At 38.8% G+C, this 22,121-nt stretch overlaps 1 protein-coding gene across 2 annotated transcripts in view; it reads right to left on the reverse strand.

The window, feature by feature from the left end:
- Nucleotides 1-22,121, reverse strand: part of rspo2 (R-spondin 2) — a 60,531-nt gene that overhangs the window by 8,414 nt on the left and 29,996 nt on the right. For both annotated transcript variants that reach the window (XM_039650820.2, XM_039650821.2), the window contains 2 exons: nucleotides 16,825-16,968; nucleotides 16,289-16,477 (listed from right to left, as the gene is read on the reverse strand). In XM_039650820.2, coding sequence (XP_039506754.1) covers nucleotides 16,289-16,477; nucleotides 16,825-16,968 — 333 coding nt within the window. The remainder of the gene's footprint in view (nucleotides 1-16,288; nucleotides 16,478-16,824; nucleotides 16,969-22,121) is intronic.

Here is a 22,121-nt window from a genome sequence, read left to right on the forward strand (position 1 = left end):
GTCCATCTTGCTAACCAGCTGACAAGAAGCTTCTCTGCACAGTGTCACTTAGCCTAACAAGGTTATTCTGGATCATACTTCTCTTCCCTCCTCTCTCTCTCTCTCCCTCTGAAGCTCTGCTTACTATCAGAAGGAATGATTTAAAACACACACATTCCGAACTCAAAGCATAATGTTGAGATTAGGTGGATCATTATTGTCTTGAATCAGTGCGACTGTAGAAGTGTAGAGAGAGTAAGGAGGAGGTGAGTGTACCGCATTGGTTCTTTGAAGATATCCGTGATGATATGTCCACTGCCAAAAGATCATCTTTAGCACAAAAACACACATGACTGGTGCAGTGATTTATCTGGTGGCTACTACTGCACAGTTATCAGGTCATCAGGTCAACACATTATCTTTAATGCAATACAAATAATGTGTCCAGACTTTATTATGAATAAAATGCATTTTTTTTGGTAACTTTATTGATCATAGATATATCGTAAATGATACATGAGCACTGCAGCTAAATATCTCATGCAAGGCAGCTGATCCAGCCTGCATTTAATCCAAAAATAAGAATAAAGATAAAAATAATTCATATTTTTGACTTGTTTTCCTGTAAAAATGTTTCTTTTTGCTGTGCAATCACGTTTTGGTCCAGTTAAGCAGTCCCATCGCGCAAAGGAATTTATTCGGTAAATGTGTTTCCATCATAGTTTATGCTTATGTTTTCTTACGGATAAAAAAAGTATCCGACTAAGTTTTTTTAGGCGCATTTTTAGAATTAATGCACATGTTGATGTTTCCATCCAGAGTTTTTTAATGCGATAACACAAAATGCGCATAAAATGGATGGAAACATGGCTAATGCTGCTGCAACAATGCTGTGAACTTCACATACACTCTTAAAAAAAAAGGTTCTTCAGGGGTTCTTTGCGGTGGTCATGGTGCTATAAAGCCATTTAAAGAATCTGTTAAGCCCAGTTTGGTTCTTCAGCGGTTCTCTGTGGTGGTTAACGTGCTCTATGGCACGTCTTATGGTTCTACATAGCACCATATGACAAAGATAAAAGTGGTTCCCCTATGATTACAAGCCAATGAACTACTTTTAGTGCTGTTTAACACCATTTTGTTAGAGTGTACTTTTGACAATCCAGCGTTTAGTTGATCCTGATAAGCGCTCAATGTCACAGTTGTAAACACGACAGCTTCTTCTTCCATAAGGGGTTTGTCATCATGATGGCTTTGCTTTCAGGCAGAGCATTGAAGAAATCCTTAGTCAATCTCTAGAGACGTTAAGGCAGATCAATTATTCGGAGCATTCTGACAATCACCTGCAGACTTGAGTGATGCCTGTCCACTGCGAGTTACCACAGCCAAGCCAGCTGCCCTCTACGCCACACACAGAAGCTGATATGCATGCCACCGCAAACCCATAGAGAAGGCTGCAAAACAGCTTCTGTGGTCTCCTATCTCACTGCCTGACTCACCCCCAACATCTGGGCATAAGTACATAGAGCTGAAGTCTTGTGTCCCTCAGAAAATGAGGCGTAATTAGCTTTAGTTTCATTTAATTACTGCCTAAATGTTATGTTACATTTCTGACGAACGACATAAAAAGCTTCCACAGCTTTATCAAAGAGAACCTCTGTGCTATTTTAGCAAGCATTCAATGGACTATTACTAACCAGGACTGAGAAAACGGCAGTAGGATGATAAAAAAGATCAAGAGAATACCACATATTTATAATTTGTGTCACATGCCGCAGTTTCACGAATGCTTCATTTCTGATAAGGCAAATGACGGCTATAGCCGAGGAAAGGTATTCTGTTTTTCTGGATTCGCTTAAGTGTATTCAAAACTTGAGCGCAACGCTTTGATCTGTCAGATTTACGTAAACATCTGTTTCGTGCTGATAGAACGAAGGAATGAGATACTAGGAGTGGTTCTTATCAAATCAGCCATCGTCGGATTGCGAGGAAAGGAACTGATGTGCTGTTCTATTCGCCCAGGCATTTTGTGACTAACATCTCGGAATGTCTAAGAACACCTTTTGTTTATATGAATAAAAAAAAAACAGTTGCTATAAATAGCTCATGATTAAGGCTTCTATCTTTGCTGATACATACAAACAGGAAAAAATCTCGCCCCTGGAATCCGTCACTTTTTCCGCTTGCTCCAGGAGTGCACAACTGTACAATAAAATCTCATTTTCATGTTTGCTCTGAAAATGGAACAAAAGGAAAAATATGGGGAAAAAATTCAACAGCTTCGCCAAGGATTTGACCTCGTCACACTAAAATTACACAAACTATTTGATGGAACATTTGTTTTCGATTTTACTCCTGAGGCTGCATTTCCTGAGTGCTGTGGGTGATGGAAGTACGGCCTACAGTATATGTGTGTGCGTCATGGCAAAAAAGAACATCATAGCCCCCTTACACAGAGGCCAAAATTCAGATTTTGTCATGTACTGTACATATGGATGCAGAGGTAGAACAATTTTACACCCCTATGTGCGGTTGTCCTGGCAGGAGACTGAACGTTCATTATTGTGGAGCTATGGGAAACATTTGGGGCCGCCGTCACCACTGGGGCTTTTCAAACAGGGGTCCATGTTAAATTCATACAATCTAATCTGTTCCTTATATAAATACACACTGAGGTGCAGCCATACTATAAAGCAAACCTTTAGGCTACATCTTGGGTCGAGAAAGTACCTGTCATAGCCCTGTCTGGGCCATATGTGTTTCTGAGCAATACGCTCAAAATCTGTTTGCTCCCCAAGGGTACTTCTGGAGGATGTAAGAGGAAATTGTGCGGCTTGATGTGTTCTTTATATCTCATTTCAGAAACAAGGCCTTCAATCTCCATCTCCAATGGGGAACGGAGAGGAAACCTGCCTCTCGTCCCCAGGAACCAAGTGGTTTTCTACATAAAGAGGAAGTGCCCATGAGGCAGATGAGCGGTGCCAAATCAGACAGGCTTACACACTAAAACTAAAGAGTGTGTAGTGTGTAAGCGCGTGTTTTCGAGGGCAGGAACCCTTTGTGAAATGCTTCAAGTTAATGGTGTTACGTCTGCTTTCCTTTCCTTACCTCTGTTTCTAAAATTCCCTTCAAAGAGCTTTCATATGTCTAAATGGTGTGCTTGTATCCTTTCGAGACAACTTAACTTTAAAGAAGAGCAATATAAACTTTTGTACTTGTGCATCTGTGGGCCTGTGGGGCTGTGAGGTGTGTTTAATGTTTTGAGGATCTAGGTGCAAAGGTTCCTGTCAACCCAAGAAACTGGCAGCTTTTATGGATCTGCTCTGGTGCCAGTAATTCCCCTGGTTCTACAACAGTACTTATGCTATGAGCTCTTTCAAGGCCCAATTGGGTCAGGGGTTTCACGCCACAGCAATGGTTAGAAAAACAGGAACATGTCAGGGAAAAGATCCAAAAGTAACTAGAGGTAGCAGGGATTTGTCCTACATCCAGGTATTAAGTATAAACACTGGAGACTTGGGATCTGGATGAACATTGAGAGGCAAACAAACCAACTAAAACTAGCAATACTGAAGTTACAGTTCTGAATAAAATCTGCATAAATTTAGCATTAAGAAAGCTGGAGTTTCAACCAAGAGCAACTGCACCATTTAAATGGGAAATCTGAGGGAATATTTTTAACTTAAAACAAGGGTTGTGCAAATTTGAGAAATGAAGATGTGACTAAAAATGGACTAGAAATTGGCTAGTTTTTATATAATTGAAATAAAGATGAAGTAAGATATGTACATTAGATTAAAAAATAAAATGATAAATGTTGCCTTGGCAACTAACTGAAATTCAAGATGATGTTCTAGTACTAAATTTAATAAAACAAAAATTTAAATATTTTATAAAAAAAAAGATTTAAAAAAAAAATAATGAGAAAAGCACATAACAAATGACTAAACCATAAAATATTAAAATGATTAAAAGGCCTATAAACCTTCTAATTTTTAAAACAAAATTCTTTTAAATTTCTTCGAATTTCAATTCATTTTAATTCTACTTACTTACATTTAAAACCAAATCCAATTCAGGAATTTCACTGGGATTTTTGAGGAACTCTTATTTCAGTTCCAAATAGTGCACGGCCCAATTTACAACCCATCTGTTTATTTTATTGAATTTACCCAATTGCAAATTGACACAGCTCTTTTGGCTATTCGCTGCTGTGTGTATGCAAGCTTGGATGTACAAATGCCTAAAAACACATGAATCCAGCAGCAAACGACACTTTGTTTTGTCTGGGTGTCTGTTTCGTTGGTCCAAGCCGCTGGATGCGAGTGGGTCAGAAGCCACAGCTTCCCTCAGTATTGTGAGGCTCTGATTACAAGCTGTGATGTCTCAATAAAAATGCCCGAGAGAGGACCGAAGATTTCAGCGGTTGAGTTGGTGCAACTGTGCACCAGATGTTGAAAGTCATACCCCGCTCCCATCTAGCCCCGAAGAGGGGAGTGGTCTAGGACGTGCCAGTGTCCCACTGATATTGCGGGTACATGAAACGGAACCTCAGCATACACATTATCAAAAATTGAGCTTATACATTAGTGCTTATGTGTGGGAATGTATGAATGCATGTTTATTGAATGCTGTGTGGAGGAAGTGGCTGTTGTGTGTGTCTGTGGAGATGAAAGCATGTGTGGGGCCTTGCGGAAGGGCTTGCAGTGGGCTATGCAGACACCTGGAAGACAGAAGGGCCACATTCAAATGGTATACATTTCGAGCGATGGTAAACCTATGATTCTTTCATGAGACAAAATAACAGCTGAAAGTCAATGTCACTAGAATGTATATTGTGTTTACTGCTCTAGCAGTCTCTGTTTCTATCTATGACGAGTCACGCAAGTACTTGGCTACCCTGCAGTGGTACAACCCGAACCATGAATAGTCTAAATATAAATACTTATTAGGTGTACCTTAGTGATTCAGGGTAACACAGAAACACATTGTGGAAAATGGATTCATGATACGTATATAATATCAATTTTGTACATTTTGAATAGAAAAAATTCTAAGGAAGGAAGGAAGGTCTTGATGCCAAAGACGCCTAAATATGATGATCCCTTTTGCAAGAGACCCCTTCCCTAAAATATAAAAGCAGCTATATATGAAGAGTTCAGATGCAAAAGCCTCTAAATGCCATTTGAAATTTTCTTCTTTAAAGATGATTTTTATCAAACTTGTAGATTTAAGTTCAGTAATTTCACTTAAATAACAATTAATAGGTAATTATTATTGCAATTTAAGTGAAATCACTGAACTTAAATATACAAGCCTGATAAAAATGATCATTCTAGAAGAAAATTTTAAATGGCACTTAGAGGCTTTTGCATCTGAACTCTTCATATTTTAATAAATCCCCATTAAAACTCTGTAATTGTGAATTTATTCTAGCTGGAACTAAAAAAAAAATTTTTTTTCTTCACAGAAGTATAAAAAGATCAAATTAAAGTTATGAAGATCATGAAAACGACTTAAACTTTGACTGTCAATTGAATTAAATAATCATTATAATAATTAGGACACTCAGAAAGCAGAATGAAATAATAATAGGTGGATGTGAATTTTAAATGTACTTAATATCTTAAAATTCTTTCTCAAATTCGTCACAGACACCCTTTTCTGAAGCACTGAGGGTCTTCAGACCCCTGACTGAAAACCTCTGAATGAAATACTAAGAATCTACATGATTTGAAAAAATAAAAAACAAAAAAAGCAAGAAGAAAACAAAAAGCAGGCATATCAAACAGAGAGGCAGACAGGCAGAAAGATAGATCCCCTATACCCCAGTCCCTCTTTCACAGGACTCCACATTTATGGTTCATGCCTGTGGAATGACGACGGATTCTCCATATAAAAGTCGGCGGAATCATGGGGTGTTTCAAATATTGAAGACAGTTGCTGACAGAATGACAGGGGCCATATTTATTTTGGTCAGGGAGCAGAGCTTTTTGTGGGGAGTTAATCAGATCCCTCTCCCCCCCTACAAGGAATGTAACTGAATAAAAGAAAGCCCAGGGCTACTGGTAATGACCTCCGTCTTTGTGGAAGATTTAGCACTGGCAGAACTCTTCAGAGATCACATTTAGGCAGAGGGCGTCACACAAATTGTAAAGCAGGTGAGAAGTTGCCTGAACTGATGCACTCCCTGACTGACAGCTATGACTTTTGCATGGCTTCTGACTTGAATGACCTGGTCTCTCCAGTAGGGAATATATATGTATTTTTTTATAACTCTCAAAAGCTGCAATTTTCTGCTATCAAGGGGGCAATTTAAAGTGACTTTCAAGTTAGAGAGTGCCTTTCTATGTAAACACAGAGTGATAAACATCCAGCAAATTCTGGAGTGAGACTGTGTGTCAAGTGTCGGGTTTGCAAAGCTAGATAGACAGATTGCTTTGATTTTTACTTATTCTCCAAAACCTCAAAAATGTGTAGATATACAAAAGTATGGAAGCCCTTTCCACTTGAGTAAAAAAAAAAAAAAAGGTTTATAGTGATAGACTTTAAAATAAGAAATTAAGTCACATTGTAAGATATGAAGTGAAGTCACAATTGTGAGATACAATGTTAGAATTATGAACAATAAAGTTGTTTAGATATAACATAAAAATGTGCAATTTTGAGATACAAAGTTATATAAAGTTTGATTTTGAGATTTAAATTCCTAAAAACATTAAGTGTCAAATTAAGTTATTTTGCACAATGGCACAATTGGTAGATATACGTGAAATCAACGTAGATATAAGTGAACGTAATTTCTTGTAATCAGGCACCTTTAGAAAAGCCAACCGAAAATCACGAAAACTGCAATCAATGGGCTGGGATATCAATATCTCAATGACTTCTTATGAATAATTCAATAACAATCATTAAGGATCAATAACTATTGACAAACACCATTTACTGTTGACCTCGGACCATATGTCCAATCTCAGATGACTTATCTTCAGTCAGGCTTTAAATGGATATTTATGTTTTGGAGACACTTTTATCCAAATCGACCTACGAGCTAGAAACCAACGAGCGATTCATCATACAGAGCCAATAATATTAGCGTTGCCGCAAAACAAATTTAAAAAAAAAAAAAGTCCAAAGGGGTTTAGAGTTAGCTGGGAAAAGTATGGGAGCGGTTGTGTGAACGCAAGTTGGCTGTGAAAAAGCGGTCAGTCAGTCCTGCGGAGTCAGCTAATTAAAGAAAGATTAGTCCATTGGCACACCAGTCACAACAGACCTGGGCGCAAGGCACGGATAATCACCCAACACGGCAGCCAATTAGTGAGCTCCTCTTGCCCTGGGAAAACAGCACACACTGCGCTCCTGCTCTATCCAACGATAGCCCGCAATATTACCCAGACGTAATACACCATTTATCATTCCTGAATTTCAACACTGAGTCAGGATCTCATCGGGAGTCGTCATCTGCGGATCACTTTCTCCTGCGAGAGGCCCAAGTTTTAGTGGGAAGCGCAAGGCAGCCTGACAGTTATTAAATAAATAAGTGCAAACACACACTCTCGGCAGCAGTGGCGAGAGGCGTCCGCTATTTGTTTTGGAGGGGCGCTCGGCACAGGGCGCGCGTAAGAGACTCGCATAAGAAGTGAATTAGTTGTCTGTGGATGCTCGCATCTGTAGCAGGAATGTTTGACACTCAAAAGACGTTCAAATATGGATTTGGATTTTTGGTTTTCCAAACTAAACACAGGCCCAGAGTCAGATCATAGAGCGTAATTAAAATGCTTGGCGGACAAGGTTATCCTGCCAAGCCCCCGAATTCACTCCGCTAACTAACCATAAACACACCAGTGCCACACAAAGCCGCGCACACATTAAAACGAAACTCCGCCAGTGTTTTCTCTGTGGCACAGAGGGGTATGCCTTGCTGCGGGTCTCATCCTGCTTCCCTCAATAACAGATTAAAGGCAATTACTCCTCTGTGGGCATCACTTTACCATAGTCTCCATCTGGCTCCCAGACTGGCCTGAACTGACAAGCAGAGGATTTAGAGGGGGGAGGAAGGGGGCTGGAGCTCCATCCTCATCCGAAGACGGGAAGGCAAATAGCGCCTCTGCAGCCACTGATCTCCCCACGACTTCTAAAGGGAGTATTAGTTTCAATATTCAAGAGAGCGTTAATGTCACACTAGCCAAATTGAGATAAACAAAGGGGGTGAAGTAATGTTCCTTGATGCCTGTGGTGCATTTAAATTGACACAACATAAAGAGATACAAAAGATAATATTCTGAAGAATGTTCGAGGATTTTTGTCCGTACATTAGATTTTACATTTGGCAGACGCTTTTATCCAAAGCATTTCAAGGTACACATTTTATATTCTTATCAGTTCTTGCTTTCCCTGGTAATCTAAAACCCATGACCTTGGCGTTGCAAGCAGTCAATGGGGTCAATTAAAGGTCAATGAGGGTCCAAAATAGTGGTTTGCAAAGGATCAACTTTTCACTCCTGTGTCCGCTAAAAATAAGTGTCTGTATTTGTTAAAAGACGCAAAATCCTGTAGGTACAGATCTACATTGATTTTTTAAGTCCCGTATCAGTCTCACTCTGGTGTCATCTTTTTTCAATTCCTACAGACATGGAAGCTTTAGCGTTCAGTTCCGCCAGGAAGACTCAATTGCTACGTCACGTATTACCTTCTCATCTATCCAATTGTGTCTAATAGTTGCGGTATAAAAGACCGGTATTTATACATGTTTGAGTTCGCAGATGCTGATGCTTTCATTTACCTCCATACTCCCCACCACCACCAGGATGGTCTCTTCCTATACCTCCCAGTGGGTTGGCTGCGCCCCTGCCTTCGTCTTCAGGCAGGAAATGCAGAGTCCGGACCCTTGGATTGCGAGCTATGGATGGGGCCTAGGCTAAAGAACTTTATTGCTTGCTGGGCTATCAATAAATGTATTTATTGTTACAGTTTTTATGCTCCCGAGTCTTTCTGGTAGAAATTATGTTTCTGACTTAGCAGGAAAAAGGAAGGAGTATTTCTATGCTGTCGCATATAACCAAGAAACATGTCCAACCCTGTGCCTGTAAAACTTTTTTTTTTTAAATAGACAAATAGACAGTAGACTTTAACATAAAATATTCTGTACGTTAAAACATAAAATAAATTTGAATAACTCTTATTTTTAGATATTTTTTGTGGAAGTCCAACAAGTATTTTTTTTTCTCCTGCTTCCTCTGCACACATCAGTATCTCCCCTCCCACACCAGCATTCAGAAATTTAAAACTAGTCCCACAGACCAAAACAAAATTGGACGCCAAGTTCAAATTGCAATGGTTTGCTCATGCGAGCTCAATTTAAATCAAATGTATTAATTTAATTTAATTTTAATTTTAAAGGCATCCTCAATTGAATTTTGAATAGTATAAAACTCTTGCAAGAACCCAAAGTGTCTAAATGATACATTTAAGAGCGAGAGAAAGGATCATGAGCAACCCAAGAAGGACAAGGAACTGTCACAGATATCAGGGCATATAGGAAAAACGGTATGTTTTGCCCGTTTCAAAAATGGGAAATCAATTGTACCATGCAAGGCTCTTTGGCCCTGAGCAATAGAATCTAGAAACCACAGAGAATCGTTACGAGAAGATGAGCATGCATATCATTGCACTGAGTCTTACTTGTTCCTGAAGTAACACCCCCACATTCAATACACAATTTTTAGCTGTCTGAGAATCCGAAAGCCGCTTTGCTACGAACAAAAAAATAAATAAAAAAATAAATCCAATAAGTCTCAATGTCGTGTTTGTGTCTGAACCTCAGTCACACCAAATACAATCTTAGGGAATTACTACAAGGATTAGGGAGATGATTGGAGGCAATAAGAGTCTAAGTTGTTTACACAATATTTAATACAATTGACATTACGTAACCTGCTGCTTGTTGGTTACAAAAAGACACAGGGCTAACAATCTTTGTGAAAAACATTGCTACGGGAAGGAAGGAAAATCTATCCACAGAACAGCAGTTCAACTGACAGACGCTCCCTGCTGGAATATCACTCTACAGAGCACTTTCATGGCAGAATTGTCTTAGCCTCACTCTCTCTCTAGTGTGGCTGGTCAGTCAGTTGATTTGATGACAGGGGCTTGGTTAGGTGAAAGCTAGAGCTCAGCAGGCATTTCATTTTCGCGAACAGCCGGGCGACTATTAATAAATTGTGTTTACAGCCCACTCTATACACCACCCTGAGGAGTCCCATCACGCTGCCAGAAAGAGGCCGTCTAGCCTGCTGGGATAGAGTTGGCCCGGCAACCCACTCCCAGATCTTCAGTAGAAAAGTGAACGATGGCGATATTCAACAATAGTCAGCGAGACGTTAATTCAAAGTTAATTTTATCTGATTCATTCAAACCAACAACGTGCAAGTTTGATACTTTTTAAAGTGATTAATTGAAAGAACTATTTTGTAAGATTCATTTGTTTGGAAAATGGACTGCACTATATCTATATTGTTTTGCACCAAGTAAGGTAATGATCAGATTTATAAATTCCTTTTAAATTATTATTATGTTTTTTGGTAAAACTTATAAAAAGATGAAATCAATTGAAAGTATTTATAGCATTTAATTTATATAAACTTTATTTCAATAGTCTACTTAGACTTTCTACTAACTACTATAAGTAACTTTTCAACTACATGTCAACTAACTCTCATGTCAAGAGTATTAGCGAGTTGTTACGGTTAGAATAAGTTGGCATGTACATGCAAAGTTACTTTGGCCGCATTTACACTGCCCAATTTGGGTTTGTTGATTATATCCGATCTCTTTGACGACATGCTTACATCATCCTTTAAGTGACCCATATCTGATATCTGCATTTACACTATACAGTTGGCAAAACAAACCAATATAGATGTACAGACCAGGAAAAGGAAGTAAAAACAGATTTGCAATGGAGGCACACACAATGATAATAAAAGCTTTTGCTTTCGGCACCACCTTTAAAGGTCAGCAAAGCATTGGGTTGAGCCCTCCATTGTGCCATTGAAAACAGTCATGTGATTGCACCTGAGTTGATATCATTCACCACGTCACTTTTTCAATGACGTCTGACTCGCACTGACGAGAAAATCTGTCCTCTTACATGGCAGATGCAAATGCACGTACCATGTATCATTCATTCCACATATCAATGTATGGAAGCTTGTTTCCGCCACTAAAAAAAAAAAAAAAAAAAAATTGCGACTTTTTATCACACAATTGCGAGATATGAAGTCAGAATTGTGTGAAATAAAGTCTCAATTGCAACATATAAAGTCACAATTGCGTGTTATAAAGTCAGAATTGCGAGATATAAAGTCAGAATTGCGTGTTACAAAGTCAGAATTGCGAGATATACAGTCAGAATTGTGAGATATAAAATCACAATTGCATGATATAAAGTCGCAATTCTGAGAAAAAAAGACAGTAGTGCGACTTTTTATCTCACAATTCTGACTTTACAACACATAATTGCGAGTTTATATGTCAAAATTCTGACATCTTTTCTCAGAATTGTGAGATATAAACTCTCAATTGCGAGTTATCAGGTTATCATTACCAATTCTAAGGAGAAAAAAAAGACTAACTTTTTCCCCCCTCAGAATAGTTTAAATCTTACAATTCTGACTTTATATCATGGATTTCTGACTTTATAACACGCAATTGCGACTTTATATCTACCAATTTTTACTTTATATCTCGCAATTGTGATTTTGTATCTCGCAATTGTGACTATATCATGCAATTCTGACTTTATATCTCGCAATTGTGACTTTATATCTTGCAATTCTGACTTTATAACACGCAATTGCGACTTTATATCACGCAATTCTGACTTTATATCTCGCAATTCTGACTTTACATCTCGCAATTCTGAGAAATAAAGTCGAAATTAACTTTTTATTTTTCATTCTGTGGAGGAAACAAGCTTCCGTATCAATGAGACCTGAAACCGATCTGAAAATATCGGAATTCATGTGCTAACCCCCAATCTAAAGTAATTGTAAATATCTACAGAAAAAAGGGCCTTGTACTTACTGTTGCACTGGTGCATGTGAGTGCTTTAAACTACTGGTGTCCAGATGTTTTCATCTTTTCTTAAATCGCTCGTGCGTCAAGTTCAAGCTAGGGTCTGTAAATGACGTCTGGCGACATTTAAGCTCAAAGAAACGGAAGCTGGATGATCAGATAAACAATGCCAGAAATATATTCACATGTATAACTCATCTGATGTTATTTACCTTCTCATATTTCCTGCCTTTGTCTAATCCATAGCAATCTGCAAAGTCTGCTGTTATGTAATCTTATACCGATTTCCACAAGCGGGTGTCTGGTATCTAATGTTATGTGCATTATGGTAACAGGGTTGTATTCTAGAACAACCCCCCACAGTCACCTTTTACCTCATTTTATTCTCATGTAGAGCAATTTGCTTGGCAGCAGGGCATACATAAACTTACACATGCGTACATGTTTATAGTCTGGCTGTAATCCTATTTATGTCTCACAAAGTAATTTGTTATATTGCAGAGCAAAGCTGTCGTATTAGGTAGCATTCAGGGACTTATTGGTAAAGTCCTTGGAATCCAGTGTAATGTAAGAGGTTAGTCGGAGGCTATGTTATCCTGGCCTCTTGTTTTATGAAGACTCTAAACCAAGCGCCCATATCCTTATACAAAGGCTTTGGTAACTTCCTGGTCAACCATGCACAATATTTGATCTGCCGTCCCAGCACTGGGATGCAAGAAAATGACCATACAATCATTATTTCTATAGAAAATCACTTTTGCGTTCTTACTGATCAGATAGCGATCCGATTTGTTAAAACTGTTCCATTCACACTCGGCAACATAAATGTTCCAAGTCCAACGAAAAACAAATAGAAATCCGATCTTTAATTCCCACTCTATATGCTAATTTAACGGTGTTCACATCAGAGAAAGATGTGAGAACATGGGCTGCATTTCATTTATTATCAGTTAATTTCAAGATCAAAGACTGCAATAGGAGAGAGTGTGGCATCAGTACTGGTGAGATCATTTAGTCTCACTACTTTTAATTAAGATAAGTGTGTGTTGAGCTTCAGGATGCGACGGCGAACAGCTACTCATCTGCGGCGGGCCACATGCGTGTTGCAGTAGTGCTGTCAAATCTGGCCTACAGGAGCCTGTATGACCCTCTCACACATTTATTTTTTACCATTGTTGGAACAGCAAAAATTGCATATATGTGCTTTTAGCAACCAGATGCATTTACACATGTCCAGTTTCGTTTGAAACGCAACTCAAAACGCCTCCTGAAGTGGTTTGATTGATCGAATTTAAATCCATCTCAAAAGTGTTTTGGAGGGCGTGTACCTGGTTATTTTTTTTAATTAAAAAACAGTTGTGAACAGACCCATAGAGTATCATCAATATTTCTATAGTAGATCTCCTGAACATCAGTTTTTTTTTTGACAACAGACGAATTGACAACAGAACCGGAAGAGAAAACAATGCTGAATAAATTCACAGTTTTTGTGATTTTTGGATCAAAATATATTTTTGATGCTTAAAAACATTGTAACTAACCCACTGATGTCACATGGACTACTTTGATTCTGGACAAGGACAGTATACCATATACACATTTTCAATGGAGGGACAGAAAGCTCTCTGACTAAATCTAAAATATCTTAAACTGTGTCTTACGGGATGGGAACGACATGAGGGTGATTCATTAATGACATGATTTTCATTTTTGGGTGAACTGACCCCTTAAACATACAGCACGATCAGTGTGGTCAACATTTATAAATAAATGGCTCTCATGAATTGGTTATTTTCAGTGATCCAACTGGTTCTTTTTAGTGAATTAAAAACAAACAACATGACCAATGTAGCCTGATTCACTATCAAATTAGATTTTAGTGAATCAAATACATATTGTGCGACCAGTGTAGCTCAATTCACAGACAAATGATTCTTGTGCGCAAGTGCTTTTTTATTATTATGAAAACCATACAGCATGACTAAGCGTAGCCTGATTAATTAACAAATTATATTTTTAATCGGTTCTGTACAGCATGCCCAGAGTAGTCTGATTCCCAAACTAATGACTCTTAATATGTCGTTCTTTTAATGAATTGTTCAAAAATACTTCACTACTTTTAATCCGTCAGACAAATCCTTTATTGAACTGAATTGATCAGAGTCATCATCATTGTATTTAATGATATCTATATCGAAATTAAGTATTGTATCAGTATCATTACTAACAACTTGCTGTTAAACATTTCTTGGTATGTTCAAATGCAATTTACATGCTATTTCCAGTTCGTGACTCATTATGACTATATTACTAGGGTTGGGTATCGAGAATCGAGTATCGATTGGAACCGGGACTAACTTTTCGTTTTTCCCGGAATCGTTCAAAAGTTACAATTTCGATTCCTAGTTTCGATATTCACAGTCCGCCGACGGAAGAAGAAACCGCTGAACAACACCAACGAAGAAGCGTCTACCGGAAGTGTTGGCATAACCGCGCGAGTCGAACATGAGTAGCTTACGTCGGCGGTCCAAAGTGTGGCTTCACTTTTCTAAAATTAACGAAATCTCGGCAAAATGCAAAAATGTGACAAAAGGAGTATTTCCTTCAGAAATGATTATTTCCTTCTGAAAGACCGTTGGTTAGCAAGGTTAGCTAAACTTTTTTGACCCTGCCTCTTAAAAGAATCGGAATTGAGAATCGTTAGGAACCGGAATCGAAACAAGGAATCGGAATCAGAATCGTTCAAATTCAAACGATACCCAACCCTATATATTACCATGTAGGACTTTTCCAAAAGCTTACTTGGTTATTGGTTTCTAAATGTAACAAAGGAGCGAGCACTGCACGTTTAATTAAGACTTTAACAATGGCAACTTAATCACTGACCTCAGATGAGATACTGTAATTGAAACCAGGAACCATACATCACAATGCCAGTTTTTAATTAAAGATGACTATAAAGCACTTTTGGAAAAGGTCAGGAGGAACTGAATTATTGAAGGAAATTCCTGTGGAGAGAGCCAACGTGGGTACAGAAGGAAGACATGCCAAAAAATCACTATTTCCAACCTTCGCTCCGCACCTTACAAGCTCCGAAACGAGAAAAGAGCCATGTGACATGTTAGAAACATACTTATTCAATCAGCACGTCTCTAAAGCAGCTGTCAGAGTGCATATGTTCCAAAAGTAGAAACATTTTTTTATTTCTTCCAAGTGATTTAAATGAAGATGGATGGATTCAGTTTTAGCGATGCGCTTCTCAAAACTAATACCTCACGGAGCAAAATTCAGTGGCTATGACCTGATACTAAGGTGGACATTATGGAAATTTAGATAGAGTAGCAGACTGGGGTACCTAAATAAACAATGGAAACTGAGCAAGTTCAGCTTTATATTGCCTCAGGTCTCTGGGTTGACAATTAACCTTTCCATAATCAGTCAAAAACGTTCTCAATGTGAATGTGTTGTCCTTTACTGACCTCTGAAATTGAAATTGCATGTGTACTCGGTGTGACAGTATCATAAGTCAGTGACCACAAAAGATTTAAGTTTGTTCAGGTGAGCAGAATGAAAAAGCCACGAGGAAACGTCTCGATTAATTATCATCGTGAGTTTTCCTGATAAGCCCTCCTGAATAGGGCAATTATTTCCACGAGTAAACTTGGCCCATCTCTTCTAAAACTAAACACTTTATAAAATATGTTTCCTTGGCTCTATTTACTCAAAAAATATTTTCCCTCCGATTTGACTTCTCGTTTTAGTGGTAAAATACATGCACCACCTACCGCAAATAACTCTCTTATAGAGAAAGGAAACAGAGTACCATTGAGGAAACCTGCACTTCATACTTAAAGGAATTCCACTGGGAGGAGAGGAGAATAAGCGAGAGAACACATACGCTCTCAAGAAAAGAGAGAGAAAAAAAAAAACCTAAGGCGAGCTGGCTAAAGTGAGCATGGAAAAATACTAATAAATCATGAATGAAAATGCCAGTCGACACTGAAAACCCAAATCGGCCGAGTTCAATCCAAAAATACAGAGCTCAAGATTAAACAGGTGAGATGCAGCCGAAATGGCCACAGTTTTATTTCCTTCTTCAAGTGGAAAAGGTTTAAAAATTCATGATTTGCAGAAGGAATTAATGATTTTTATCTTAAACCAAGGCTTATATTGAAGGCATGAGCAGGCCTAGATCAACATATGCTGATCCAATCACACACACACATACACTCACCTCTCCTGCAATGTCGCATAGCCATTTTGCATCTCCTGGATTCGGCGATGGTTGGACATGGTATTGTGTCCTTTGGTGGCTTCTTCACAATATGTCGTGTTCGGGTTTCCAGACCCCACTTGAAACCACAGGTCTTGTTTCTTCTGGCGCAGGTCCCCCACTCACTCCACTGGCCCACCTCACAACCTTCTATTGGGTGAAAGAAAACTTATTTAGAGAACTAGATGTTAATGATAATGAAAACCAATGATGATGGCTACAAAGGTTCGGATTTGATAACATATCTGATGTCAACAGTCTCTTTATTCATACAATTTTTAGGCAAAAAAGCTAATCATTTGCTGATTGATCAGCAACTATGTCCACCTTAAATTGGTTTGATTGGTTTGTCGCTGGTCTAAGATGGTCTAGCTGATGCAAAGGACCATCTTGGAACAGCTAATACACAAACCAGAGGGATTTGTGATGGTGTCATTAAAAACCATTAATCAGATTAATCTGGATTTTTTAGTAGGCGTGTATAAAATGATACTTACCTCCGCACTCCATGCTATCCTCCAGGGGAGCAAAGCCCTCCGGACACTTTTCGAAGCAATGGCCCTTGTGCAAGTAAAAACCAGGCTTGCACTTTGTGCAGAAGTCTTTGCTAAAGCAGGCCTCACAGTTATCTATCCTACACCCTGTGAAGAAACAAGAGAGGCAGACGTCAGTCTGGACAGCAGACAAAACCTCCTCATCTGGAGCAGACTGAACGGTGGGGGAGGGGATCGACGTGAGAGATGGATTATGAGGTTGGGAAAAAGGCATTTTGATGCCATGTGAAGCTTTTAACTTCAGGGGAGTGAGATATTCCAGTGCAACTTCCACCGACATGCATGTTGATCCAGGGAGTGTGGGGTGTGAGAGTTTTTAGGGCTGCATAGAACTCCAAAGATGTGACGACATCCGGAATGAGGAATTACCTCACCATGACCCCTTCACGGAAGAAAGGAAGGCAGAACATCTCAGCCTCCAAGAGTACAGAGTTAGAAGGAAAGTTTGGCTCTCATTCGCTCTCTTGACTGAGCAAGTGGCGGCACACTTTATGAGCATAAAATCATTATTAGCATACTTCAGCAAGAATTCAGCATAAAATCATTATTAGCATAAAATCTGAGCAAAGTTTTAGAAGAAGTTAACATGCAGTCATTACTAGCATAAAAAAATGACAAATTATAAATAAGAACTCAGCATAAGTTTATAAGCATTATAAAATCTTACCAACATTTTTAGGAGGAGCTTAGCATAAAATCATTATCAGGATAAAATTTGAGCAAATTTTCAGCAAGACCTTAGCAAACAATCATTATTAGTGTAACGTTCCACGCATGTTTTGTTTTGTTGCACGCTAGTGTACATTGCACGTGTTGGTTGTTGTGCTCATTATCTTCTCTCTGTCTCTAGCTCCCTCTCTCTGCTCGCAGGTTGCTGTGATTGGCCAAGTCGGACGTCAGTCATCACTAAAGGGTAACTAAATCCCTGGTCAGAGCCTGACTCCACCCACTGGCAATATTTGAAAAATGCTGAAAAAGTGGGCAGACCCCAGCGGAGATAGAGGGGACGAAATCGATGCTAAAACGCTCTATCCTGATCGTTTTCAATACTCTCAATTCCAACTCCTGACTCCCTACAGTGGTTTTGACGAACCAAGCTGGTTTTTATATACTGCCAAGGGCGTGGTGAGCTGAAACCTGCGTACGTCACGAAGTGCGGAACATCCAACAGGAAAATTCAACTACAGTAGCCACCGTTCAACCTGAAGAGGGCAGCACTAAGACGTTTTTACACCATATATTGTAGAAATAAAACACTTTATACACAAATGTCAAAAAAGTTACTCGAATCAATGACTGGTATTAATAAAGATCCATTCTTAAACATCATTAACTAAAAAAAGTTGGTTTAGTGTTCAGTTACTCTTTAAGGCGGCGCTTGAGAGCCAATTGGAGGCCACCCAGCTGGTTTTAAAAGGAACAAACTTTTCTGTAGCGAACTTTTCTCTCTGTAGCGAAATGAGTTTTCAGTGGTGAACCGAGTTCTTGTGTATGGCTCTCCCTGTGAACTGAGCAGGGGCGTAGCCAGTATTGGGCCAAGATTTCAGCTTATTTTATTTTCGGGTGAACTGTCTTTGCACTGCTGACTAGCCTGAATAAAATAGACAGGTTATTGTCTATACTGGTTTGTCCAGCCTTTATTGAGCAGGTGTAACTGTTTGTCTATTAATTGTTCTATCCTCTAAGGTTAATTATTATTGAAGTCATTTTTTTCCTATGAAAAAATAAACGCCCACTCAGATTTTCACTGGCCCACCCAAAATACAATTTCTGCCTACGCCACTGGAACTGAGTGGGGTGCTATGTGATTTGTTCTTTGTACTTTTAGTACTAGACATGTTGTAGTATGTGAGGTTAGTTTTGATGCACAGTATATGTCTACCTTTTCATTTGCCCGGAGATGTCGGTTAACAACTGATATTATGGGAGGAGAACACAGGTTAGTATATTGCGATATACACTGCACCCGTAGCACTAGCAGATGACTGTCTATACACACCAGGTAAGAAGTGAGCGTCACTCCTTGTATTTCTGTTCAGTTACAGATATCTGTTTATTTTCTACATTTGAAGAGTTCAGATGCAAAAGCCTCTAAGTGCCATTTGAAATTTTCTTCTAGAATGATCATTTTTATCAAGCTTGTATATTTAAGTTCAGTGATTTCACTTAAATGGCAATGATAATTACCTATTAATTGTTATTTAAGTGAATTACTGAACTTAAATATACAAGCTTGATAAAAATCATCATTAAAGAAGAAAATTTCAAATGGCATTTAGAGGCTTTTGCATCTGAACTCTTCATTTTTCTTTGGCGCCGCGCTTTTGTTCTTTTCCCATTTATTGTTTCTGTTCACACAATTATTTTGTACATAGCGCACTTTATTATTGTTTGCTTTGAGTGGATTTAGTGGCTTCGGCTTTTTGTAAATAAAGTCCAGTTTATTTTTCCCTTCAAGAAGAGCCTGTCATGTATTCTTCCACCACATCTCACCTTCAGCAATACATTAATATTTAAATGTTACGGTCTCTACCCTAGACCTTTCAACATTAGCATACAATCTTAAAAGGTAGTGTAGGCCAATGTGAAATAATCTAGTCAGGCAGATGATGATGGTCTCCAGTGTTAACATCAGAGTTGGGTGAAAGAGAAAAAAAAGGGGTCAAGACACTCTGTGAAGGAGGCAATACCGCCGCACCGATCCTCCCACGCCCCGCCTTGCCACAGCATATCAAGGGCAGCGTGCCAGCATGTCATCAAGCTGTGACTCTGCAAATAGCCCGTCAAGCAGAGCGAAATTACATGAGCCTCACCAACAGGGCGATACGCTGGCCTGCATAATTAAAAAGAGCCACTGGGAGATGTCTAATTTATGGCACTTCTAAAAAGTCTCTTCAGAGACCTGATTGCCAGAAGCATGTAGATCTTTAGTGGAAGGTTTGTAACTTTTACCAGTCAACAGGTAAGCATGCATTTAATAAAAGGTTTGAAAGAGGAAAATCTGGCATGGTACAAAGAGATAAGGCCTGGGCTTTAATCTCTGACCTCTCTGGGTTTCGTGAAGGTTCTCACCATCACACCCCCCTAATTAGACCATCTCCAGTTAACCAGCCTGTCTCCTCAGCTACATTCCTTCCCAACAAACGAGTCCTTCCCCTTCTCCCTTTGAACCCCTGAAGCCACAGCCCACTTTTCCTGATCTCTCACGCTTTCTTTATCCAGTCCAAACAATCTCATGGCGAGAAAATAAACACACACACAAGCACTCCGACAACCATAATCACCCTCATTATCACTCCCAGGGGAATGATTGAAATAAAAGTATTTTTTTGACCTTTTTGCAACTTTTAAAACCTGTATGCAATAAATTGAGGTTGTAATTTACTGTGAATATAGGCGTCAAGCAACACTCCTTTAGCCTAATTACATGCACAATAGGTTTGACCTTCATACTCAATTACTTAATTATAGTAGAGAAATCAGGAAAGCATGTGAGAATTTATGGAGAGATCAGATCGATTTTTTTTTTCAGCTGTCCCAATTCTGATGTTTACAGGTTGGGTGAAGGGATGAGGTCTCAATAATGCACAATTTATGGTCTTTTAATAAACTCAATTAAGTAAAAAAATTTTTTTTTAAACTACCCCAAGGGGAAAACCAGGACCAGCAGCAAGGCATGGGAACACAAAAGAGGGAACGTTAGAATAAGATCTGGCACAGGACACAAACAGACACAAGGAGAATAAATATGGAGCAAACAAGGCAGGTAATGAGGGGGGACAGGTTGGACAAATTAACCAATAATCAGATAACAAGATAGGGTGAGGTTACACAATATACATGAGAGCACATGGCACAAATATTCAGAGATGACAACCATGTGCTTACACACTTAACAAAACAAAAACAAAAACAAAAGCACATGGCCAGGGAAAACCAAGTGATTAAACAATGCGACAAGAACACGCAGCTAATGAGAACACTCATAAGCCACGTGTTCACACAAGACACAAACTGCATACCACACAGAACACAACAACACACACGGACAAAACAGCGAACGGCCCAAGCGAAATCGGAACCACGCGCTCACAAGACAGGAGTGTCAGAGCTCTGTCATCAAACCAAGAATAAATAGACAGAAGTGACAGAACCCTGATACTTTGCCCTGTCCGCATTTTTTACTGGCACCACCACTTTTTATTTATTTTTTATTATTATTCATTTATTTTTTGTTTTATTATTATTTTTCAAAATACAAAAAAAACCAGCAGGCCATTATTGCTGAACCCTATTACGGGAGCAAGACTTTAACTTGTGGTGCCTGTATGAGCACCAACAATCAATGTGTTCACATGTGTTCAACCCATAGTCGGTAATACTTTACTTGAAGGGGTGAGCATAAGACTAACACGACACCTTCATAATCATGACATGACATACTGTATGTTATGAATATGAAGGAAGTTTTATGCATGTTTGTAAGAACTTTCATTAAGAGTCATTCGCTCAGTTATGATATTTTTAAAGCAAATATGACATTGTCTGAGATGTCTTTGTTATGACACCTGCCAATACATCATAACCTGTCAGTGTCTGTCATGACACTTTGACATTACTAAGACAACACAACCTGTCATAAACATGACATAGCAGCTTAATGATCAAACTTAAGAAACCACCTAGCTTTATTGGTTAACATTACATTAAACTGTCAGGTGGTTGGTTTTGACATTGCCTGTCATGAACCCATTATAACTTTTTAATGACAAATTCAATTAGTACAACTGTAGTAGAGGACACGAAAAAAATTCATGGCACAGTTGTAATGGCCTCATGACAGCCGACATGACAGTTGAACTTAATTTTACGTCAAGATGTCATAACAAATACATCTTAAACAATGTCGTATTTGCTTTCAAAATGTCATTATTGAGCAAAAGACACTTAATGACAGTTGTCATAAACATGCATAAACCTTACTTCATATTCAAGACATATGTCATGTCATGGTTATGAAGGTGTCCCTTCAACCCTTCAAGTAAAGTGTTACCCCATAGTCTGCAACAAATGTAATACACACTCAGATTATAGAGACGAGTTGTCTCGTAGCTTTGCTGCAGACAATGTAAAGCATACTATTCAAAAAGAACAAAAGGACGAAAAAAAAAGTACACAATCATGTCATTATTTTTAACACCCTTGTCTTTACATCAGCCAAGACACCAGGGCAGAACTGC

Source organism: Pimephales promelas, chromosome 12 (assembly GCF_988280905.1).
Source record: "Pimephales promelas chromosome 12, fPimPro1.hap1.1, whole genome shotgun sequence".
In the NCBI taxonomy this organism is placed as follows: domain Eukaryota; kingdom Metazoa; phylum Chordata; class Actinopteri; order Cypriniformes; family Leuciscidae; genus Pimephales; species Pimephales promelas.